Source organism: Onychomys torridus, chromosome 16 (assembly GCF_903995425.1).
Source record: "Onychomys torridus chromosome 16, mOncTor1.1, whole genome shotgun sequence".
NCBI classification, from domain to species: domain Eukaryota; kingdom Metazoa; phylum Chordata; class Mammalia; order Rodentia; family Cricetidae; genus Onychomys; species Onychomys torridus.
In genome coordinates this window covers 2,568,070-2,594,020 of record NC_050458.1, presented here as the reverse complement: position 1 = coordinate 2,594,020, position 25,951 = coordinate 2,568,070, and the positions used below count along the sequence as shown (strand labels likewise).

Sequence of the window (25,951 nt, the reverse complement as noted above, 5' to 3'; positions counted from 1 at the left end):
GCCTCATATATATGCTGAATGCATACCATAGGAAACTCTTGCTTCCTAATATCTTTTAAATCTCTCATGTGTAGGTTTCCATTTGCAATCTGCAAATCCTTCAGGATAATTGTTATTTGCTGGCCTTTCACAAACAGTAACAGGATAAATCATAGCAGGTGTGCTGACCACCCTAGCAGCTTACCTCTAACTCTGTAAGGTACCGGTATGGTTAATTCCCCTCTAACTTATTTCGTCTGTGCCTTAATGCTCTTTTTTTTTTTTTTTTTTTTTTTTTTTTTTTTTTTTTAAATCAGTTTTAACAAGTTCTTCTAAGGCTTAAAATCTATGTGTAACTGCCTTCTGTATGTCTGAACCTCTTGAACAGTGAATGCTTCCAAAGCCTTCATTAAATTGGTCAGTTTCTTGTTCTAATGATTTATATATAATTCCAAAGATTTTATCTTATTCATCAACGCTACTTTGTTATCCTTTGAGATTATCTGTATGGCATGCTTATTACCTTCCAGAACCAATGTTCTGTCTGCCAATTTATCATAACCATTCTCCATGCAATGTATTTTGTCTGTTAGTTTCTCATTACCACTTTGCAAAGTCAGCTTCATTTCAGTCAGTTTTTCATCTTCGGCACTGTTATTAAACCATTTTTAAAGGATATGATATGAATTGTCAGCCTAATAGCAATTATAGCTAAAAATGTGTATATCCCAACTAGGTTGTTTATCTCTTCTAGCATGCCATCCATAACAGAAATAAGCAGGTGTCTAATTCCCTGCATTGTGGTGTTACCTGCCATTGGCTTGGAAGAAGTTTACAAATTTGTAAAAAAAAACTATTTATTTATTTAATTGTTTATCAGTTTAAAGTTTAAAGCTATTAAGTAATTTACCTCAGCTAAAATCCTTAGAAGATTGTCCTACCTGTAAAGCTCTTCGTTAACCAGGCAGATTTGGATGGCTGGTTTGTGCAAGGATTTTAGGTTGTAATAACGATGTTTGGCCAGCAGGTGTCCAAGGTGTGGCACCAGAGCAGGTTCTGGAACACTGTAGCTTGGCTCTGGCTTGGTGTTCCCAAAGTCGACTGACCTGTGAGTTCTAAGCAAAACTTACAGGAACTATGCTGGACCAATTTTTTTAGAGAAAGCAGCTGAGAATTCTTAGCCTCTGACCCCGTGCTGAAGCGGGGCAGAATCTATATGCGGGAGGGGGAGAGCATGCGAAAATGGCTGGCTCAAGCATACTGCTGGACTGCATGGTCTGGCTGTAGAGCACATACATATGATGCACCTGGGCCGAGGGGTTGGGGTGACTTGTATGCTGTAAGTCAGCCTATTATAGGTGCTGTTCCAAATTAGGAGCAGGCATGTAAAAAATCTGTCCAGGCTTAGCTGAGCTAGGAGGGCAGACCAACTGCAGGGCAGGGTAGGCAGCTTTTCCATAGCCGTGTGGCACCAGCTGCTGGCCTCCATGGGCAGGGCACGGTGCTGCCACTAGCGGGCTATTCTGCTTGGAGGGTGGGCGCTTAGAAGGCGGTGGGGTGGATTGGGGCTGGACACCTGCTTCAGCACCTGGGCTCGCCTACCAGAGCCAATCGGGGCTGCTTGTCTGGCATGTGGGCTCGCAGGGGCTCGGGGCGGACAGGTGCTCTCAGGGATTCCAGTTGGGAATGCTCAGGGCTCAGTGGGGCGTGGGAAGCCCACCACCAGCCATGAAGGCTGAGGGCAGGCGAGAGGGAGGCTACAGCGGACTAGCCCTTGGCCATCAGGCTGAGTTCACGCTGCGTGCCGCTTGTTATGTGATCCCATGAGAGCCTGTTAAAGGGTATCAAGGACTTATTAAGATATTAAATGGGGATACTACACTCCCAGATACAGAACAAAGTAAACCGCTGTCATTGTTCTCCGTTGTGCCCAGGGGTGAAGGGAACCAACTGTCCGGTTTCCGATTACCCAAGAGAGAGCCAGCGTGCCCCTTCCTCAGTTTTAACTGGTCACATACCCAGAAAGGACCATGCCCATCGGGACAGATAGCCTAAAGGTCATTGGCAGAACAAAATGAATTCCCACAACATGCATATGAGTGTTTGCCTGCGCGTATGTAGGTATACTGTGTGTGTGTGTCTGGTGTGTGAAGAGGTCAGAAGGTGATGTCAGATCCCTTGAGACTATAGTTACAGAAGGTTGTGAGCCTGGTTGCTGAGAACTAGACCCAGGTCCTCTGCAAGAGCAGCCAGTGCTCTTAACTTTTGAGCCATCCCTCTGGCCTCTTTCTCTTAATCTTTTAAATAATTTTAAAAGTTTTAATCTTGATCCAAGAAGGCCTTACCTTGTATTTTGGGTTTGTTTTGAGTGTAGATTTCATAGATACTGGTTTATTCAATTGGCCCTGTCATGCATGTTTGTCTGGTATGCCTTTGAAATGGCTTTTCCTATGTTTGTATTCACAAAAATGAATTCATATATAGCATGTGGATATAAAACTTCATTATAGCTTAAACTTTATAAACCTGAAGACTAATCTGAGAACTAAAATTCAATGCATGATCATTGAATTTCCTATTTCTGTGATTATCTTAAAAGTGTGAATAAAAACAGTCAAGTATGTGTTGAGAAGCAGGTCATATTGGTGCTCCTGTGACTCACAGATGAGTGCTCTTACATAGCTGTGGTGTATTCTGATTTAGACGATGTTCACTTGATTGCCAAGTACTAAGGGTTACAACTATTTTAGTAGTAGTCTTACTCAGGGGAATAGGAAGGTGAGTACCTCTGTTTCTTCACCTTGACTGACTTCATGGATAGCAAGTTTAGTATAAAGAAGAAACATATAAATGTGTGACAGTAATAATTATAGAAGAAGAGGTGATGCATTTGAGAATTTGAGAGTGAGTGGGGGAGGGCACAGGAGGAGTTGGAGAGGGGGTGGGTGGAAATGATATAAACACAGTATTCGCAGATGAGCTTCTCAAAACAATACCTTTTTCTTTAAAAAAGAGATTAGAACTAAGCGGTTGTTTAGCAAGTTGACAGTAGAGCTTGTGGTTTTTGTTGTAGCTTGTTTGTCCAGCAGAGACTTGGGAGGTTCTAATGTGTTTCCTGGCATTGTGCTTATTTTTGGAATTGAAGTTATTGATTTAAAGATTTGATCAAGTATTGCTTTGAAAATTTGAAAATAAAAGGACAAGAAAAAGCAAACCTAACTTAAATGACATGCCTTCTAAGAAACATTGAAGTTTGTGTTTATCTGGCCTGTGGAATAAGCACTTTCTATCTTGCCTCCCTCCTGTTTGACAACCTGCCGCTGTTCAGTCGTATGCTATGGAATACTGTCCTATAAATGAGAGCAGGTTGGTAGGGCAGAGATTGGACTCATCTTGAGCCATTTGATGTCTTCTGTTACCTTGTCTTCTCAATTTCCTGGCTTGGTGAATTTGCATACTTTTCATCCATAAATTTCTAGCTTAAAACTCTCTTTTCTTATTCTTATAGTTCTACCATGTGCAGGAAGCTGAGGCAGGAGAATTCTGAGCTGCATAGCGGGATTGTCAACAGCCAATCAACCAAACAACAACTAAACATGATATCTTACTTGAAAATGACCTTTATTCTTAAGCAGTTTGTAACTACACAGCAGTCCCTTGATTAGTTAGATTAAATCTTCTAGAGCAGTGCTTCTCAACCTTCCTACTGCTCTCACCCTTCAGTTACACCTCGTGTGGTGCTGACCCCATCCATAAAGTTATTTTCGTTGCTACTTCATAACTGTTATTTTGCTACTTACTGTTATGAATTGTAATGTAAATACCTGATATGCAGGATATCTGATAACTGTCAGCATAGTTCTTGAAGGAGAGCAGTGGGTGACAGCTATTGCAGCCTGACTGTCGCGTGCCTGCTCTGACTAGTAGGCAAGCTGAGTGTGTCTAACTTCCTCTCTTTGTGCCATCCTTTGCCTTTGTTGTCCTTCTTGGCCATTTTGATCAATTTATGTGACATGTTTGACAGTTTGCTCCTAAAAAGTTAGGAGTTATCTGATTGTGAGCATAGATATTAACAAGAATCTTCAAAACTTGATTTGCACTTTTTCTTTGGGAAACATACAAAAAAGATCAAAGCATAGGATGAAGCTTGGTGTTAATTAGGTGTCTCCCTGTGATTATAATTGGGGGTGAGTTGTAAGGTGGGAATTATCAGTTTAGTGTTGATCTTGACACAAGGCAGGCCCCAGTCATCAGATGGCAGTGAGTGTGCCTGGAAGTTAATGGTAGTGTGTAGCTGAAGTTTTCCTGTGTCCTGGCCTGCCGGCAGTCAGGACAAATCTCTCCCCTTTGCGTCCCCCAAGTAAACACACAGAGACTTACATTACTTATAAACTGTATGGCTGTGGCAGGCTTCTTGCTATCTGTTCTTATATCTTAAATTAACCCATTTCTATTAATCTATAAGTTGCCATGTAGCTTGTGGCTTACCGGTATCTTACATCATGCTTCTCCTCATGGCAGCTGGCAGCGTCTCTGTGCCTCAGCTTTCTACCTCCCAGTATTCTCCTCTCTCCCGCCTACACTACCCTTCCTGCCTGGCTACTGACCAATCAGTGTTTTATTTTTCAATCAATCACAGCAACGTATATTCACAACATACAGGACATCCCCTAGCAGTAGTGACAAGCAGAACTCGGGTGTGAGTGATACTCCTGTGTTCTGGTGGGTGACACTTTTTGCCTGATTCTGAGGCATTACTGAAGTCACTGGTCAGTGTTATTTGAATCCTTTAGTTTATAATTATTGGAGGAGGGAGGTTGTACATATGACTTAAATTCCGGAATTTTGAGGTTGGCTTTGTAAACAAATCACAGAATTTTGATATCACACTTATTTAGTAATTTTTTTTTTTTTTAATTTTTGCTCAGTATTTTCATACTGTCTTTTAGGTTTGGTGACTCTTCTCTTTAGTTAGCCCAGCTATTTTGTCACATACTTGGAAATCACATTTAATTAGTTTCTTTTCATGTTTGGGAGAAGGGTACTTATGGGTGCCTTCCCCAGGAATTTTAATATATTCTTATAGGAAATATTTGAAGTCCCTAGAAGAGATACATCCAGCAAGTCTTTAATAAATGTTTATTGAATTGACAAGATCAATTGACTGTTCTTCCTGTGAATATAAAATAAATACCCATCTATTTGATGTTGTTATAAGGATAGGTTGTAATTTGCATGGATATTACAGTTTGGTATAATAATGGAAATTATTAAATATGACTATGTCAAAGGAAGTCCACCAAAAAAATGTGGCATGCTATTAACTTTGGTATATGTGAAACACCAGGGTGTGTTGTATTGGTTCTCTGACTGTTGTGGAAGTTATGTAGTATTTTTGGGTTTAACTCTTTGCTAAAAAATTTGTTTAAAAATGTCTACCTTGAAAGCTTTAATCTAGACCTCCTTTGCCTCACAAACAAGAGCTGTGTTCTGTTGTAAGTGCAACTTAATGTAAGCATTATTATTTATTTTTCATTTAAAAAGTAATTTAACATATTTATGCAATTAATATTAGAAAGTTCCTTTTGAAGGAATTTAAAAATAACCAGTTATATTAAGTACCATTTAGCATCTCTAAACATTTATGCATCTTAAACATGTATTGCTGTGAAATTGAAGCTTTTTAAAGATGAGTTTACAGTTTGGATTAGAGGTTTTGAAGATGATCCATATGTGATTAGAGCTGTGCTTTGACATGTGGAATCTTTGACATCTGTATCTTAGAGGTTTATCCTGTGCTTGGAAACATTCTAACAAGTTTCCCATGGTTATTCTCTCAGCTTTAAGCTCATTTTTGTTTTGGCTACTTATTTTCATTCATATATATATATATATAAAATGATTGCAGACCGTCAACATGATGGATTTAAGTGTTAATTTTTCTATGAACTAGACTGGTGACCTGGGAAGATAACTAATTGGAAAGGAATTCAGCTTCCTCATCTGTTAAGTTATTAATAATGTTTTATGGTACTTTGCAAGTCTGTCAATTGAATGGAATGCTTTGAACACATTTATTGGTAGAGGCTAGTACACTTCACTGGAGGTGTAAATGATACTAATAAATGTTTTTATATTCTTTACATCTTAGATGGTAATGTAAAATGATAAGTGCAGTTCTATAAAGTATTGGTTTAATTATTAAGGCCGCTCAAAGTAGTTAAAAGGGAGGTTTATTTTGTGGGGTAACTTATAAATGAAGGGATAGGTTGCAGGGTCTGGCAAAGGTATAGTGCAGTCCGGCGGTGTTCTCTGGAGAACTCTGCTCGGTCTACCTCCAGCGTCCAGGGTTCTGGAACCAAGAGAAGCCTCTCCTCTCAATCCTGGGTCTTCAGCTTCCTCCCTCAGCCCTGCCTTGTGGGTGTGACCATTACTGAAGCCTCAATGGGGGTTGGAACTTCCAGGCCAAGGCTGGGATGGCTACCCACTACAGTAAAGAGTTAAGTGTTCTTAAAAAACAGAAAGGGAGAAATGTTTAGCTTGATATAGTTCAGAGAAAAATAGTTGCTTAGCAGATTTTCAAGAGAGTAAATCATTGAGTCCATTCCACAGAGCACACTTTGTGGCTTATTTTGGTCATTGTTTTATCTCTAGCTTCTGAACAGTGCTTAGCAAGTAGGATGTTCAGTAAATACTTAAAGAATTGGAGACTTGAAGAATGAATGGATCAGATGAGGGGGTAGAAAGTAGCTTAGGAAAGGAAATAAGGGTATTAAAATTCTGTTTCTGTCTCTAAAGGCCAGTGTAACCCCTAGCTCACCCAAGGAGAATGGTCTCAGCATCTGGTTTAGATGGATTTTCCTTTCTTAATCAGTTCCTTAGGATCGTTGCCATATACTTGATGGCCTCTGTTATTGTTTTTGCTTGAGATTTTCCTGCTTGTTTTCCCATGGTGACCAAAGCTATGCGTGCCATCTTTGTGGTTTTCTAAAGTCTTCCTGTTTGCTTCTCACTGTGTCTGTTTCTCAAAATGTGTGGGTACTTTCTTGAGGAGTCTTTCTTGGAGCTTCTTGACTTCCTGTTCTAATGTAGGCTCGTTGCCTTTTAGGTCTGCGGTACAGCTGCAACCTTGGGCTTTCTTCCCACTGGATTCCTGGGTCAGTGCCACCATTTTCTTACATATTTCCTGTTTTCCCCTTGCTTTTTATTCTAACCAAACTGTCTTCTTTATGCAACAAGAGGTTCATTATTTGAGTTCTTGCATATTTGAAACTATCTTTAATTTGGTTGGTAGTTAGCCTATGCAAATTTTAAATAAAAGTTACATTTTTTCTCTTAAAATTGTGAGACTTCGTTCCATTATCTTCTAGAATCTAGTATTGCTAATGTAATGTGGTATCTGTCAGTGTCTTACTTATTTGTGAGTCTCACTGCCCCTGGAAGTTTTGGGGCTTTTGTTTCTTTTTCCCTATGTTTCTGATATTTCACACGAACAAAGTATATAATAAGAGTAGAAGACTGGGCTTAATTTAAATCCTTTTTAGTAGTTATGCTCAGGGTACAGTAAATTCTTTCAGCATGAACACTGTGTTTCTTTACCGTTGGAAAAAGTTTCTTTGATAATTTTTCCTGTTTTCTTCATTAGATGATGATTTGTGTTTAATCCAACTGATACATGTATGAAATTGATATGTATCTCCATATATATCTATATACACATATATGTGCACACCAAGAAGGTATTTGTCTCTTTTTATCACTTGCCTTTGTTAGAAGGAAGTGAGTGATTGTTTATTGTACTATATTTTCTGACTCTATTAATTGACTGTGTACTTAGCAGTTAGATTTTAGTTTGCAAGAATTTATTCTTATTATTCCATTCCCATAGCATAGTGATGCTGATACATGCATGCAAATGCTTTTCAAATTGTTGTGAGAATCATTTTCTTTTTTCAAGTTATTTTTTGTTTTCTGAATCCTCCTCCCTTCATCTGCTCTCTGCCCTCCTCTTCATCCCCCTTTCTTCCTCTCATCCTTCTTCTCTTCCCTCCATTGCCCTCGCCCTTCCTCCCTTGTTTCCTTCTCTTCCTCTGCCCTTGGTTCCCATTCTCTGTCTTTATTTCTCCCCTGCTCAATTTATGGAGTCTTAGAGGGGAGTCGAGCAGCTAAATAAATACCTTCAGGTTTGGTTTTGTATTAGAGTCAGTGTTATTCTGTCTCCGCCTCAGTTGTGATATGCCTATTCTATCTACTTTTATTCTCAGGAAACATTAAATGAATTTCATGAAAAAAGATCCATTTATTTTGTTTTATGTATATGAATGTTTTGCCTATATGTATGTGTGTGGAATACCATGTGAGTGCCTGTGCAGGCCAGAAGAGGGAATTGGTTCTCTTGGAACTGGAGTTACAAATGGTTAGTTACCAAGTGGGTGCCAGGTCCTCTGGAAGAACAGCAACTGCTGTTAACCACTGAGTCTCCAGCCCACATCTAAGCACTTTGCAGAGAAATCTGTTACTCTATTACAGTTGAGCACATGTATGCATGCTAGGATCCTCTTCTAGCAGTTCTTTTCATCCTTTGAGAAATCTTACTAGAAGTACACGATCGAGTCTGTACAAAAGTTGTTACTACAGAAAAGGAGAATCAGTTCTTGGACCAGTGATCCCTGTGGGGCTTTTAGTCTTCATAACTCAGCTGTCCTCTGTTTGAAATTTGTCACTGGGTGGTGGTGGCACACCCCTTTAATCCCAGAACTTGGGAAGCAGAGTCAGGCGGATCTCTGTGAGTTCGAGGTTCTGCAGAGCAAGTTTCAAGACTGCCAGGTCTATTACACAGAGACACCCTGTCTCAAAAAACAAAACAAACAAAGCCGAAACAGAAATTTGTCTACACAGATGATAATTACCAGGTAAATTTTCTGTCTCAAAACACAGGTAATATTTATTTTGTTCTATTAGAGAACATTTTAGAATCTGTCTTTACCAGGATGAACTGTTTCTGTGATAGTAGTCTAGTTTAGGGGAGTGAGGCTAGTGGAGAGGAAATTCAAGACTGAAGAGTTTAGAATTCAGTGTGATATGTATGTTTTCTCTGGAGGCTTGTGGTAGATGTATTATTTTGTGAAGGAAACAATGGGGAAGTCCAGTTTTCTTTGATCATCATGTCTTTAGAGTGACAGAGGCTGCTGCATCAAGGCTGTCCTGCGTGGTGAGCTCTGCCGGCCATGACATTGATGCTTGTCCTTTGGTAGATACTGTGAAAACAGCTCACACAGTGCTTGTAATGTGTCAGGTGCTCTTCTGAATAGTTCACATCATGCTATAGTGTTTCATTGTCCTAAGAAGATTTGACAACTACAAAAACTGTTGTTAATCCTTTTTTTCACAAGAAAAGTGGAGTCAAAAAGAAGTAAAAGTCGATTTTGGAGACAGAAAATACCGGTCTTATAGGTCTGACCTATAGTTGTCAAAAACATGAAATCTGGACCAGAATTCTTAGGTTGAAATCACGCGTATGCTATGTACTTACTGTGAACATGGGGAAGTGTTTTAACTTCTTTGTGACTTAGTTTCTTCATCTGCACCGAGTGACTTAAGACTACTCTACTTCATTGAGTGTTTTTAAAGAGAACACCCAAGTGGATGAACTGTCAGAGCAGCACCTGGCACACAAAGCCTGCTTGTATGTCTTGGTATTGCCACCATTGTATTATCTGCTGTAGATTGGAGGGAATGTCTAATGACTTCATGTCATGAATTTACCCATCAGATAGGTTGCGATAGAGATGTGTAGAGAACTACAGACCTAAGGACAGAGTTCTAGCATTCACCATCAGTCCTTTGAAGTATTGTTACATTTTAGACACAGTAAGAGTTTCTTCAGTAAAATTAGGCACTGGCTATTCAAATGTCCAAAGATCCACTAGCCTTAGAATTAGTGTATTGTTCATAGCAGCTTTGATTTGAACACTTGATTTATAGCATTTAAAATCTATTTACCATGTTGTTATTAATTACGGGCTTCCTTAAACAAGTTTTTTCTATAAAGCATACCAAATTCTTATGATTTAATTTGCCTTGCTGTTATATTATTTCTGATAATAGATGTCTTTTGATATATGTGGACTTGTATTCCATAATGTGCTTTTCTGGGGGTTTCTATCTGCCCATGTGTTCCTGGTCTAATTCATGTTCGTCTTTCCAGTCATTTGCTGCATGCTTTCTCTTTGTGAAATAGATACAGTTCATACTGGATCTCCAACTTCTTACGTATTAAGTGCTTTTTTGTTGTTGTTTTGTGATCTCTTTTTTCACGTGGGAAAAGATTTTATATGTCTGCCTACGAACTATTTTCACAGTATACTGTCACTTTTCTTTGAGAATCAAGGGATTATAAGCAGCATGCATATGTGTATTGACATGTGGTGTAATAGTGAAAGCTTTCATTTTTAGATCACTAGCTGTGGGACTTCGAGATAGTATTAATCTTTTTTCTTTGCCAGACATGTGCAGCCCAGATTTCATGAAAGACAACTCTTTCTGCCCTCTTTTATGTAATAACAGTTAAAATATTCTAGCTATGTTTCCTAATATATGTACTCTGTGCTGAGAGGAAGGTTTGTGTTTTTTTAGAAGAACCCTATAACTTTTTTATTGCTTAAAACTTTGGATACTTTACACTCTTGGATCTTGGTTTTTGGGTGGGATGACGTGGAGTGAAAACCTGCTCTGCCATATTCCATTTTCTTTCATCCTGAATACCCAAGAGTCCTTGTTCCCTTGTATTGTTTTTTTCAACAAGGGAGAGGGAGAGAAATTTGGATCTTAAAGCAGTTGGAATGTGAAGCTTGATTGGTATTCAGGTAAAGTGTTACATGTAACCTTCCATATTATTTTTGAAGGGTTTTGGTCACTATTCTGTTTGACTGTATTATGTATCATAAAAAATAATGGAATTTGAAGCATTTGAGGATTTCTGAAATGAAATCTGAACACAGTATCAGTTCAATTTGAAGTAAACATGTAATTTGGGCAGAATAGGCAAAGAGACAAAATGGAGACCTTTAAACAGTCTCCATGTTTCTTGTAAAAGATAATTTTATTGTACTTTCACTGGCTTCACATATTACATTCCTTTTGTCTAGGGGCAGAACATGGGAGTCAGTTTAGAGATCTCTCACTGTTATGTATTCAGAATAATGGTTAGCATTTCTGGAGTTAGTTTTTCTATGTGCACAAATCTCTATTCTAGGAACTTCCCCTCTTTCATGTTAATTTCTTTTTTTCTTCAGTTTTTCAAGACAGGGTTTCTCTGTGTTGTAGCTGGAAGTTTTTCTTTGTCCCACAGCCACTCAGTCCCAAATAAACATCCAGAGGCTTAATATTAATTACAAGTTGTTTGGTCTATGGCCCAGCTTATTACTATCTAGCTCATTCATGTTAAATTAACCCATTTCTATTAATCTATGTGTCTTTATGTATTTACCTGAGTTCCATTACATCTTGCTTCTCATGTGGGGTCTTGCAGTGTCTCCTCAGACCCCACCTTTTTTCTTCCTGTATCTCTTTTGGATTTCCTGCCTGGCTGTCTCCTGTCTTGCCATAGGTCAAAGCAGCTTCTTTATGAACCAATAGTAGCAACATATATTCACAGTGTATAGAAAGACCGTCACAGCACTTCTTCTTTTCTGTCTAATCAAAAAGGAAGATGTGGATGCCTCAACATTACAGAGGAACTTTGGGTGACTGTCCAGACAGCCTGATGTCCCTGGCATTAGGTAACATTACATCTTTCTGGAGACTTTGATGAAGTTGAAGACTAGATAGTTATAGTTTGTTTTAGTTATAATAAATCATAAATTAGATACAGAACTTTAGATTCACAAAGATAAGGTAGATAATTAAGTATTTTCTCTAATTTTGTCAAATGCAAATGGATTAGATATTGTTACTGTAATTCTTAATAACTACTTTTGTTTTACTATATTAAGGTTAAAAATCTTCCTTTTTAATTAGACAAAAAAGGGGAAATGCTGTGGGATAATGCTCTCGTACACTGTAAAGATTTGTCACTTGAATTGGTTTAATAAAACACTGATTGGCCAGTAACCATGCAGGTAGTATAGGCAGGGAGACCAGACTAGGAGAATTCTGGGAAGAGGAACGGTGGAGTCAAGAGTCACCAATGAGATGCAGAGGAAGCAAGATGAGAATGCCACACTGAGAAAAGGTACCAAGCCACATGGCCAAACTTAGATAAGAATTATGGGTTAATTTAAGTGTAAGAGCTTTAAGTATTAAGCATGAGCTACTGGCTGAGCATTTATACTTTATATAAACCTCTGAGTGATTATTTGGAAGCCTACTGTGGGACGGGAAGGGAGACAGAAAAGCCTCTGATTACACTGGCCTTGAACTCATAGAGATCCACTTGCCTCTGTCTCCTGAGTGCTGTGCACCAGCACTGCCTGGCTTCAGGTGCTGTAGATATCAGTTTGAACTGTTGGTTATAAGTTATAGAAAACTACATTATACTATTTATTTATTTATCTATCTATCTATCTATCTATTTATTTATTTATAGACAGAATCTCACTACAGAGACTTGGCTGGCCTAGAACTCACCATCTAGGTTAGACTGGCCTTGAATTTACAGAGGTCTGCCATCCTGTGCCTCCCAAGTGCTGGTGTGTGCCACCACACCCAGCCTTATACTTTCTTTTTTAAACTATAAAGGAAATCTGTTTGCTAATGTAACTAAAATTCTTTGTAAACTTAGTGTCATATGTGCCTTGATTTAGGGTCAAAGGAATGAATAGAGCTTGTTTTTGTGATGCCATCATATTAATGACAGCTTTTCTTTCCTAGCTACAAGATGGCTGCCAACAACGTCCTGGATTCTGTATTTCAGTTAGAAATCCAACAGTAGAGAGTGGTAGTCCTGATCCTCAGTGCTTCAGCATGGGCTGTGCCTTTCCCTGAGCAATCACTGTGAGCATTAGCACTGTTATGTGGCAGTTGGCTCCACTTGTGGCCGTGATGAGGTTGACTAAGACATAGTCAGAATATGGAGAAGCAGTGACCGACTATACGGGAATTAGAGTGTATTAGTAGGAGGATGACTGAGAGCTAGACTGGCCAAAAAGAACACTTTTTTTTTTTGTATATTTGCTAAACAAAAAGCCACATTGTCAAAGCTGTTGGGCCCCTAACTTCCTTCCTTACAATAGAGACAAAAAGGTTGGTGTTTCTTAAAGAGCCCATTGCTCACTTGTCAGTGAGAGGTGAACTCTCCAAGGAAGTCTACTCCTGGGCCTTAAGGACCAGAGTTCTATTTGGGTCCGTAACCCTCTGCTTAGTCTTAGTCCTAGGCACTGCTGTATGTTCATTTCTGTACTAGGGTCAGAGAAGAGTGTAAGCTTTGCATCATGGTTATAAAATACCAGAAATTAAACAAAGCAGGAAGATTAATTTTGGCTCCTGCAGTGCTTTTAGGCCTGTGACAAGGCAGAAGCACCATGGTGGGAAGCGTAAGGAGTAGAACTGCTCATCTCAGGACTGGGGTGGAGGGAGTGACAAGCTATTCATTAAGGTCATGGCCACAGTCATCTCATTTCCTAGTCAGGCCCCACCTCCTAGTATTCAGCTGTCAGTCCATCCATCAGTAGATGGGTTCCTGAATTCAGTGGTACCAGCAGCTAGCTGTGCACCAAGGCTTCAGTTCAGGACTCTTTTAGGAGGTGGTGTTTCATATTCAGATCATAGCAGAGTTGAGTGTTCCCTATGGAAGGTGATTCTTCTCCTTCTTGTTCTTCTTGCTCTTGTTCTTCTTCTCCTTCCTCCTCCTCCTCCACCACCTCCTCCTCCTCTTCCTCCTTATTTTTTCTTCTTTTCTTCGGTATAAAAAGCAATAGCTTTAAAGTGAATGAAAAAGAAAATAACAGCATGCACTGCATGATTAGACCATCAGAATTTTTAATAGCAATCATGTGCCACCATGTCTTAATCTCCAGTTCAGTACATTGTACACTTCATGCTTCATTACAGTTTTTCTAAATTTTTGATTGGATTATCAACACTTTTCTTTATGATTTTTCCTGTTACAACATAGTTCTCCGAATAGACGATCTCTTTTACCTTAACTAAGCACATTAGATTTACAGTGGTATTCTCTTGTCTTCCCTTGGTAAGTTGCCCAGTTTCCTCCTTTGTTGCTATTCTTCTTGGCATTTTTCACAGTTCTATTTGCCCTTTATGAGTCTATTTGCCCACCTTCATACACTATTTTCTTAGTGTGCATTTTTCCGTAGGCAGATGATTTGTCAAGCCAGGTATGCAGGGAGCTCCCTGTCTGTGGTAACCCATGACTCACCGCAGCCTGTGAGGTATTTGGAGTGGTTATTTGGAATGATTTCTGTGTGGAAGTTCTGGATGTGGAGCCAAAAAACCAAACTTCAGTGCCTGGGATGTTGATTACCTGGGTGCATTGTGTAATTTCACTCAACTTGAGACTCCTAATCCTAAAATGGGTGTAAAATCATATTACTTTTCTTACCTACATCAGTGTTTCTCTGTGAGGGGCAAAGATGATAAGTGCCAGAATTCTATATCATGAAGCTTCATGTGAAAGTACTACTTTATTACTGTTAAGGCTAAAGTCTTTTAAAAATGCTGTTTGCATCTTCTGTTTTAAATTAATAATGAGTTAAGAATTTTATGTTTGTTGAAATTGTAGCCATCTAGCATTAGACTTCAAAAAACTCATGTGTTATATGCCTTTCCTTTTCCCATTTTTCTTTTTGTTCCTTTTTTCTTTTCTAATTATATATTTTAGATACTTCCTCATACTAATACATGAAAGTTTTATGTGAGTGTTACTGAATGCTTATATAGTTTTCATTCTCTTAGATAAAATGAGTTCCAGCTTTTCCATTTTTGACCATTAAAATCAAAGCTACAAAAACATGGTACAGATGTATTGATTTATTTGTATTTTTAATGGTCATTGAATATATTCAGAGAAATGGGAATTTCTGAGTCCTTGAGTGTCAGTCTTTCCCAATTCACTCCTCCAGGGCCAGGGAGCAGACCCAAGGCCTTGTGCATGTTAGTCTCTGCTTTGGAGCAGCAGCACCAGTTGGTGCGCTCGGTTGTCTAGGTGGGTCTGAGTGCTTATGGACCATGCATATGGCTCGGGGTCTCACAGCCTCAGCTGTGGAAGCAGACAGTAGCTGTACTTTAGTATTGGCTCTCACTGATGTCTCTCTGCTTCTCTGGGTTTTCTAGCTTTATTAAAGGTGTTTGCTATTAATTGCACTGTGGAACTTCCTTGGATTTTACCTGCTTCTTCTGCAGCAACTTCTAGTATTCCTGTAAATATTATTATTTCTCTGTTTCTCCACATCATAGTTCTTCTACTCTGAGCTTTTTTCCTAAAATTTCAGGTGTGATCACTTTCCACTTTGTCTTAGTTTCCCATGTGCTCTATTTTTATTCCAGAAAAACAAAACAAAACAAAAAACCAACCCAGCAACTAGTCACTGCTACTGGAACACACACACACACACACACACACACACACACACACACACTTTCTCATTTTGCATAGTCTTTAAGATAATGACTATCGGTGTGCTATTTTCATACACGTACAGAACGTGCTTTGATCGTGTTATTACCTTGGCTGTGCTCTTTCCTTTTCCTTCCCCAGTTTAGTCCCATTACACTGTATCTTTCTTTGTTTGCTTGCTTATGTGTGCAAGTGTGCGTGCGTGCGTGCGTGCGTGTGGTGTGTGTGTGCGTGTGTGTGTGTGCGCGCTGTGGTTGCACATGGAGGTCGGAGGAAGGCTTTGGAGAGTCAGGTGTTCTCCTTCCGTTACAGCACCATATGGGTTCAGAGTATTAAACTTGGGTCTCCAGGCTCAGGGACAAGTGCCTTTACCTGGTGAGCCATCTTACAAGCCCCTGGCTTGTCTCTTTTTATTTTCCAGTTTTTTGGAATTAAAGGAAACATAATACACGTCTTTATGTCTTGTTTTGTCTAATGAATGTGATGATCGAGTCCCATTGTTTTTGTAACTGACATGGTTTTGTTTATATTTATGGTCTATTGTGGATGTAGACCACATTTTAAAACTTCTTTTTTCATGCTTGGACTGGCACTGAGGCTGGTGGCTGTATATGTTTTTATGCCAACCACCCTTGCATTTGATACTATTTTCTTCTTTCCTTGGTCACTGCTCCTCATGAGTCAAATAAGTTGTCTCAGCTGTGAAGCTTCCTTCGGTGGGGGAGATGCTGAAGTGAAATGGCTGAGGTTGGCAGCAGCTGTGCGCTATTCAAGGCTTTGAAGGGGTGTCAAGTGGCTTGGGTTTTATGAGTCCTGTTTTGGTACATAGTCTGTTTTAAGGATGGCTCTTACGTAGTGTTTTTGTAGCATCTCATAGTATTATATGATTTGTTCACTAACTACCCTGAATATCATGAAGAAGGGGACAGTGGAGCAGGGTTTTAGTTCATTCCTTGCCTTCCTTCTGTGTTTGTGTTTGTTTAGGTATTAACTAAAATGATAGTGTAGAGCAGTGGATGGTAAGAACTCAGTCAATATAAATTAATATCAGTGGGTAGATACATTTGATTTGAGTAATGTAAGGTTTTGTTTTGAAAGAGCTGAGATTTGATACAGGCTTACGGCCTGTAAGGACTGCATTATTGAGTTCTGATCAGTTCGTTTGTTTGTTACGTGTGTGTGCGCGTGTGTGTGTGTGTGTGTGTGTGTGTGTGTGTGTGTGTGTGTGATGTGCCTGTGAGTCGACGTGATCAGGTGCAACAGTGACTTTAAGAGGTCAGATAACTTGCCAGTCAGTTCTCGCCTCCACCATGTGTTCTGGGCATCAAGTACAGGTCGTCCGGCTGTGCAGCAGGTTTTTACCTCTTGCGCCGTCTTGCTGCCCTTGGTCAGTTTTGAAGACCTTGTGCAAGCGGACTGGAGAGCTGCCCAGAGCAGCTGAAGCATTGGTTCTTGCAGTAGGCCTGGGCTCAGTTCTCAGTTCACACATGGCGGGATCTGATGCCCTGGCTTCTGTAAACTCCATACACATGTGTAACAATAGGACATCCACACACACATGCTCACAAAATAAATAGATGTATTTAAATAAGATCCTGTGTAACATCATTGTGTAAGAGAAACTGAAAATAGTAGGGTAACTTATTATCACATGTTAAGTCTCACCCTCACAGTGAACTTTTAGTATCCCTGTGAGCTAACAGTATTAAATACAGAGTGGACACATTGTTTCATGTGCATAGATGATTAAATGAAAAAGATGAGGTAAGTTTGACTCATTTTTAGAAATGTAAATTCCTAATTTTGTATAAACTTAAAAAACTTCACTTTCATTGGCTTTTACTGACTAAAAACATTAAGGATTTCTGTTTATTTTAAAATCATTTATGCATTTGCCCTTGAGACAAGTTGGTGGGTGCATTTTTTATCAAAACCATATACAGGGTGACATATTAAATGTATCATATTATTATACTAATCATATGACTCTAGAAACAAAAGTAACCAGAGGACTAAAGCCTATCAAAACCATCTTTTTGTTTTTGTACAATGAAATTCTTTTTAAATTTGCCAGGGAATTCATAGTAATATTGAAACCAGATGTAGACTTCCGTCTTGTAATGCGTTAGCTCAGCTACAGAAGTCTTATTTCCATCCCTGATTGCTGAGCTTCATTTGTGGCTTCTAAACTCTCTTTCTCTTTTAGAACAGATTGTAAAATGCCATTGAAATGACTTAAAAATGACATTGCCCAATCATATAGTGACAAAATGGAATTAAACTCCAGTGTATTGAGGACCACCTAATTAAACCCAAAAACAAAGTAGCCCTGCTGATCTTTTTCTCTTGAAGGGCTTCTTAACAGATATACAGAGAGAAGCATTAGCCTAGTTTGACATGGATCTGTGACTTTTCCATCCTAGAGCTGAAATCTTCCTTATTTCCTTCTGTTGGGAGTAGACTGTCTTTCCTGTGTTTTTTTTCTCCAAGGGTTGTCAGTACAACCTGATTGTCTTAGTTAGGGTCTTTGTTGTCGTGATAAAACATCATTCCCAAAATCAACACGGAGAGGGAAAGGGCTAACTTCATCTTGTAGCTTGTAAGTCCGTCACCGAGATAAGCCAGGGCGGGCTCCTGGAGGCAGTTGATGCAGAGGCCAGAGAGGAACGCTGCTTGCTTGGCCTGTTTTCTTTTAGCGCCCAGGACCATCAGCCCAAGGGTGGTATCACCCACAGTGGGATGGACCCTCCCACATCAACCATCAATTGAGAAATGTACCCCAGGCTTTCCCACAGGCCAGTCTGGGGGAGGCTGTTTCTCAGCTGAGGTTCCTTCCAGATGACTGTAGCCTGTGTCACGTGACACAGAACTACCAGCACACAGCCTTTTGAAATGGTTGAGTCTGTATCTATTTAACTGAGAAAAACCACCATAATACCTTAAATTTTATTAAATAAAGGGAATAAATTCCACATGAAATCTATCCACTTTCAGTAAAAAGCTATAATTTATATATAAATAAAAATTAAAAACAGATTATTTAAAAATGAAAGTCCATGTCTTAGGAAGGTGAAGGTCTGCTTTATGTTTTGATACCATGATGAGTGAGCATCTAAAAGGCACCAGGTAAGATGACAGATGGCGCCTAGGTCAGGGTTAGTGTTCACTAAGTAATCGACAGTTCCTGTCTGCTCTCAGCTCTTCTCCATTAATGAGAGCCAGGTTCCTGGAGCAGCTTTAATTCTTGATACACACACTACTTTCGTCCAAAGTTCATTTGATTTCATTTATGTTTAAAACAGAACAGGCAGGGATTGGTTGCTTCAGATTGGCTAGAATTACTTTGGGACTAAAAGTCAGCAGCCCTCCGCTTTCTCCTGCTCTCTAGTCTCTGGAGGAGAGCGGGTGTGGCTCGTCTTCACAGAGCCGTCGGTTCTCTGCACTGCACTCTTCCTTTCTCGGGTGTCGCCCTGTGCATCTTGTCTAATTAGTCCAGCTTATGACAGGGTTCAGTGTTGTCCCCAGTTCCTTCAGCAGTTATGTGTCTGTCTCAGACCTGGAGCAGCGGGTCTCAGCCTTCTCAATGCTGCGGTCCCCAACCCCAAAGGGACTTCACCGCTACTTCCTGACTATACCTTTGCTGCTGGTATGAATTATAGTGTAAATATCTGATATGTAAGATATCTGATATGTGATCCCCAAAGGGGTCATAGTTCACAGGTTGAGAACCACTGTTCTAGACTGAGACCTTTTTGGTTAGGTTAAAAATATCTCCCTCCCCTCTGGCTTCCTACCTCCTCTAGGAATTGAACTCACGGCTTTGACTACTGAGCCTCCCCATCCAAACTCCTTTTTTTTTTTTTTTTCTGAGACAGGGTTTCCCTGGGTAGCTTTGCGCCTTTCCTGGAACTCACTTGGTAGCCCAGGCTGGCCTTGAACTCACAGAGATCTGCCTGCCTCTGCCTCCCGAGTGCTGGGATTAAAGGCGTGCGCCACCACTGCCCGGCTCCAAACTCCTTTTTAATTTTTATTTTTTGAGACAGTGTTTCTCTGAGATGCCGAGGCTGACCTTGAAGTTTTCATCCTCCTATCATAATTGCTGCTATTTAATATGTTGCTACAATGTACAACTTTTTATTTGTTTTTATTCTTTTTTTAATATAGGGCTGTGGCTCCAGAGTGGTGAGCTTTAAGAGCACAGTGTGGGAAGTCTGAGGAATTGACACCAAAGCTACTAATTATAAAGAATGCTGCCTGTCTGGAATTGTCCAGATTTACCATTTATTTCCATTTGTATATTCTTACACATCTAGCAAAATGTTGAAAGACTCCTGAGTAACAGAAGTGATTTGTGTTAAAAACAAACAAACCAACTAACAAACTCTTTTACTAAAATGTAGTAAAGAGACCCCCCCCCCCCAAAAAAAAAAAAACACATAAAAAACCAAATCAAAACCCACAGTGTATCTTAGGCTCATAGCCCATAAAACATTCAGATTTTCAGGATCCAAATTTAGAAAGAGATGGCCAGAATCGGATAAGCACACCCTTTAAACGGCAGGAGGAGCTAAATGCTGCTGACCATGAAAACAGGTTTTACTGTCTTTGTGCTTTACATAGATTCCTAGAGCTTTTTGCTTTCACATCTGGATTTCTTCATTTCAACACTCAAATGGGTTGTTAAAACAGTACTGTACCATACAGTGTAAAACCAAGCCCTGCTATGTGCAGGCTCTGAGGGATTAGAAATCATATTGGTTCTAACTAGAGGGGGATGTGAAATGAAGAGGAACAGACTGACTCCTTGGAGGATCTGGAGGGTTTCTCACTGACAGGAGGATAGCGTAATGGAGTTAAGTTTCAGATCTGCCCTCTCAGGTCAGAGCCAAGTACAGGAGGCCATTAGCAGTTCTTTCTTATTTTATTTTTTATTTTTATTTTTTGGTTTTTCGAGACAGGGTTTCTCTGTGTAGCTTTGTGTGCACTTCTTTTTTAAAAGGAGCTTTTAATTATGTGTGTATATGTGCATGTGTGTACACATGCATTGTATGTGCATGTGCCCGTGTGCCCGTGTGCCCGTGTGCCCGTGTGCCCGTGTGCCCGTGTGTGTGTGTGTGTGTGTGTGTGTGCATTTTTGTGTCCGCACATGTGTCTGTGCTCGTGTGTGTGTGTGTGTGTGTGTGTATATGTGTATGTTTGTGTGTGTTTTGTGTGTGTGTGTACATGAGCACATGCCAGTGGAGCCTGGAAGAGGACATCAGATCTTGGAGCTGGAGTCACAGGAGGTATGAACCACGTGACCCAGAAGGGGTCTAGGTCCACAGGTTGAGAACTAATGCTTTAAATCATATTTCTGTAAGCAAACCCTTCCTAAGTATAATAAAACATTGCAGCTTATGATATACAGTAGTCTCAAATCTGAGCCAGTATTTGAGACAGTGTTCTTTGGTGTGGTGTTGTGCATGGTACACTTGTCGTGTGTTCAGAGTCAAGGCTACAGTGACGTCACATGATACAGGATAGGTGAGCCTGTTAGAAATACCTCACATCCATTATACATTTGAATTTGAATTTTTCTTATTTCAGGTTCAGAAATCTTTAAAATTTTAAAAATTGAATTGAAATATAATTGCATTGTTTTATCTTTACTCTTTTCTCTTCTTCGCCTTCTCTGCCCCCACCAAGTTCACTGCCCCTCTTCTTTAACCAGCCATTGTTACATGTGCATGTAAGCTAATACATACATAAATACAACATGCTGACTCTGTTTAGTTTTGCCTGCGTGTATGTGTTTCTAGGAGTGACTGCTTGGTACTGGAGTCATGGGGCTCATCCCTGGGAAGACTTATTCTCCCTTAGCAATTGCAAATTGCTTGTAGCTGTGGGCTCTGTGAAACTTGTTCTGACTACATTGGGATGTCAACTCTTGGAATTGTTCAGGCCGTTCACCAGCCATGCTGCCATGGACACAGCTTCCCTGTCATAGCGGAAGGCACACCTCACAGCTGACTTGGGGCTCTGGCTCTCACATCTTTGCACTCCTTTTCCATGATGCTGGTTGAGTCTTAGGTGCAGGTGGTGTGTTGTTGACATAGCAGTTTTGGCTGAGGAGCTCAGGTAGTTGTTATCTACATTTTGATTAGTTGTGGCTTTCTGTAATGGTCTCTTGCTGCTGCCAAAGAAGCTTCCTTATTTGGGTGTGTGCCGTGTACGGTGGCTGTGGGATCCCTGGTAGAAGGCAGGACTGGGCTTGGTGGCCAGACTGAAAGGAATGGAGACCAGAGACCCTTACATTGTCATGTTTTCTACCCCTCTATCCGCCATTGAGTTATGATACTCTACCTGGGGTCATGACCTAGACTTTATAAAGAGCTGGGATTCCTTTCTGAGTGTGACTAAAACCATTTAGAAAGGAGGAAGAGGCATGGGTATAGATCACATTGCAAGCAGACAAAAGCCAAACCTTGTAGTGTGTTACAGAAATTCCTTCCTTTTGGGACACAATGAAATCCTGTTATATGTTGTCATAGTTTGAATAAACATCCTTATAAAGTCCATGAGTTAAAGATTTGGGCTCAGGGTGATAATGTTGGGAGGTGATGAGACAAACAAACAAACAAACAAACAAAAATGTAAAATATATGGGGTTGGGATTTAGCTCAGTGGTAGAGTGCTTGCCTAGCAAGCACAAGGCCCTGGGTTCCGTCCCCAGCTCTGGCAAAAAAAATAAAAATTAAATTAAAATTAAAATAAAATAGAAAAAATTGTAAAATATAAAAGAGCCCTGGGATGGGTGGTGGTGGTGGTGTATCCTTAAATCACAGTTTCGGGAGCCAGAGAGCTCACAGAGATAAGATTGCCCCTGCCTCTGGAGTGCTAGGATTACAAGCATACATCACCACAGACTGGCTAATTTTACTTTTGGTGTGTGTGTATGTATGTATATATATCTGCATACAGGAGTATAAGTTCCTAAGTTGAGTTCTGTCATCATGAAAGAAGGAGACAGGACACCGAGGGCACATAAAATCAGCAGAGAATCACAGCTGGAGTCTTGAGGTCCTTAGGTCATAAGGGGTGTCCCTACAAAAAGGATTTGGAGACCTTCAGTGGACCTCATTCTTCTTTTATACCTGGTTTGTGATGTATCATTTTTGTTCACCACGGTCTTTTTGCTGTTTGGCCCAATAGACTCTCTTAGCCTTGGCCAGACCTTTGCAAACACAGCCAGAGTAACCTTTTCTCATTATGTGTTAAATCTCTCAGTTATTTTGTTGTAGGACAGGAAACTAACACATACACATAAATGTCCTTTATCTGTCACTGGACATCGAAGTTTGCTTCTCCTTTTAGTTATGTGAACGATGTAAATGCAGGTGCAGATACCTCTTTGGGATTTTGTTTTCAGTTCTTTGTATATTCTCTGAGACGTGGAATCCCTAGATGGAAAAGGGCACTCTGTTTAAATATTTTAGGAACTACCATATCTATTTTTATTTTGTTTGGATAATCACACTAACTCTAAAAAAATGGATTGACATCTCTTTGTGGTTTTCAGTTATTACTTTAATTTCCATAATTATGTATTGAAGATCGTTCCCTGTGATTATTAGCCATTTGTATATAATTTAAAATATTTACTCTTATTTTGTGTGCATGTCGTACACACTCATGGAGACCCCGTGCTTTGGTGTGTGGAGTTCGGAGGACAGTTTGTGTGAGTTGCTTTAGTCTCTCCCTGCTGAGACCCGCTCCTCTTGTGGTTGCTGCGTCCTGCACTCCGGGCCTGCTGACCTGGGAACGTCGGCTGACTCTTGGTCTCCGTCTCCCATCTCACTGTAGGAATGCTGAGATGAAAAACGATGTACCTGCATCTGTTTTTTCTGTGAGTTCTGGGGTCATCCTTGTGAAGTGAGGCTTGTCCATATTTTTGCCTGTTGACCCACCTTGACCCACGTTGGTTTGTCTTTGAGGAAATACCTATTCTGGTCCTTTGCCTTTTAAAACAAATGTTTTTCTTTTGTTGTTGACTTTTAAGAGTTTTCTGTATATTTTGGATGGAAATTATTGTTTGATCACAAAATAACTTGCATTTTGTTATTTTGGGGATTCCACAGATTTAAGGAACAGTTCATGAAGCCCCACATTCGTGTTCTCTTTTTTTATTATTATTTTAATTTAATTTAATTTTTTTTTTTTTTTTGATTTTTGAGACAGGGTTTCTTTGTGTAGTTTTGCGCCTTTCCTGGAACTCACTCTGTAGACCAGGCTGGCCTCGAACTCACAGAGATCCACCAGGCTCTGCCTCCCGAGTGCTGGGATTACAGGCGTGCGCCGCCACCACCGCCCGGCTGTGTTCTCTTTTGTGCTTGTGTCTTTCTGGTTGTCCATGTGTGAAGCTCTGACTGTCTTTCTCTTCTGCTTGCAGTTTGGATTTAGTCTCACATTGAAATCTTTGATCCATTTTGAGTTTCTATGTGGATATGGTGCTACATGTTGAAAAGATTTTTCTTTCTCTGTTAAATGCTTTTGATACGCTTGTTGAAAATCATGTGACTAGATATACCTAGGCTATTTCTGGGATCATCATTGTATTTCATCATCTGTATGTCTTTCCTTATACCAGTAAATAGTAAGATTTCAAATTAGGAAGTGACTCTTGCAGTTTGCTCAGACTGTTCTTTAGCCCAGGCTGGCCTGGGAAGGCTGGAAGCCATGGCAGTCCCACCTCAGCTGTTGAGTTACGAGACTGCAGGTGGGACCACCGCCCAGCTTGGACCCATGAGTTTTAACCTTTTTCTTTGTTTCTTCATCACATTACTGAGATTTTGATGGAGATCACATTGAATCTGTAGATTGTTTGGGTAACATGGGCATCTTAGTGAACGTGGCCATGGGCTACATTTCCTCTGACTTCTTTCAGCCGTGTTTCCTGGCTCTCGCTGTGTAAGTCTTTACGTGGTTGACTCCTACGTGCTTTATTCTTTTGATGTCACCGTAAGTGGAATTTTTTTTTTTTTATAATTTTCTTTTTAGAAATGCTAATGATTTTGTGTGTTCATTTTGTACTTTGTATCTTGCTAAAGCTACTCATTCTTACAGTTCTTTAGTTTTGTTGTTGTTCTGCAGACAGACCATTTTAATTCTTATAGTTCTTTCTTGCTTCATTGCCGTGCCTAGAACCCTCTAGTGCTCTAGAAATGTCAAGAGCAGTTATCCGTGCTTGTTTCTGACTCAGTGGAGAAGCCTCGGTCACTCATGGTGCTCTGTGTGCTCTGCGTTTTCTGTATGCTCCTTAGCTTGCTGTTGTTATCATCATACTTTATTAAGTTAAACTTTACTGTTTAGTCAGTTGGCTTTCCTGTTAATGGTTGAAGTGGTTTCTTTTCTGTCATTCTGTTAAGATAGTGTATTTCATTGTGTAAAGTTTGTATGTTGCACCATCCTTCAATTTGAGAAATAAATTTCATTTGATCATGTTATATAAAATCCTTTCAGTATTCTGTTTCTTGTGTTTGCCAGTATTTTATTATGGCTTTGCATTAATGTGCAGAAAAGAGTGCTGTTCTGTAGTTTTCTTTCGGTGTCCATTTCCATCTCTGGTCTCAGGATAATGCATTAAATAAAGCAAGTTTTCTAAGTGTGCCTTCCCTTTTCTGAGTTTTAAAAAGATTTGAGAAGTTGAATCAAGGAATTTTCTCCCCACCTTTTTCTAGTGTAGTTTTTGTGTTTCAACATAACATTCACACAATTGGCTCCATATCATTAGACCTCAGTAAAATGCCTTTCAGGGGTAGGTGCTGTAGGTGTAGCTTAGAGACAGTGCATGCTTAGAAAGTGTGAGTCCTTGAGTCTGCCTCAGGGCATCTCCCCATCTCCACACCCTTCGCAACGTGCTATAAAACATGAAACCCAATAGCCTCTCAGATATGCCTGAATATCCAAAGTTGCACCTCAACCCTCCTCTGGTTCTCTGCTGTATTTTCCTGTGGTATTTGTCACTGACCTTTCTTCTTATGCTACCACCTGTTTTCTGTCAAATTATGCCTTTGTCTGTACCTAGAACGTAAGTGTAGCATGAATCTTAAAGGTACTTATTAATAAAATTCAAACCTGAGGCCAGTTATTGGGGTGAATGCTGAAAGATCAGAGAAGCAGAACAAGCCACAGCCACCTCACATTGCCAATTCCTCAGCTGATCCTGGTTCCTCAGACTGGAAACTGCTGTGTCCTCATTCCAATGGATCTTATCTGAACTGTGCTGCTCCAAAGCCTGAAAGCTTAACCAGCCAAATGCCTCTACTTTCTGGTCTTCACTCCTTATATATCTTTCTGTTTTTGCCTTCACTCCCTGGGATTAAAGGCTCACTTCTTTGGATTAAAGGTGTGAGCACCATGCCT

General features: G+C 40.0%; 1 protein-coding gene across 4 annotated transcripts in view; it reads left to right on the top strand.

Annotated features, from left to right (window-relative positions):
* Stk3 (serine/threonine kinase 3) overlaps window positions 1-25,951 on the top strand; it is a 250,777-nt gene that overhangs the window by 51,427 nt on the left and 173,399 nt on the right. Inside the window, exon 3 of one of the 4 annotated variants that reach the window (XM_036208146.1) lies at window positions 7,088-7,136. The exons of the other annotated variants lie outside the window; for them this stretch is intronic. Within the exon in view, the coding sequence (XP_036064039.1) occupies window positions 7,088-7,136 (49 nt within the window). The remainder of the gene's footprint in view (window positions 1-7,087; window positions 7,137-25,951) is intronic. 4 annotated transcript variants of the gene reach the window in all.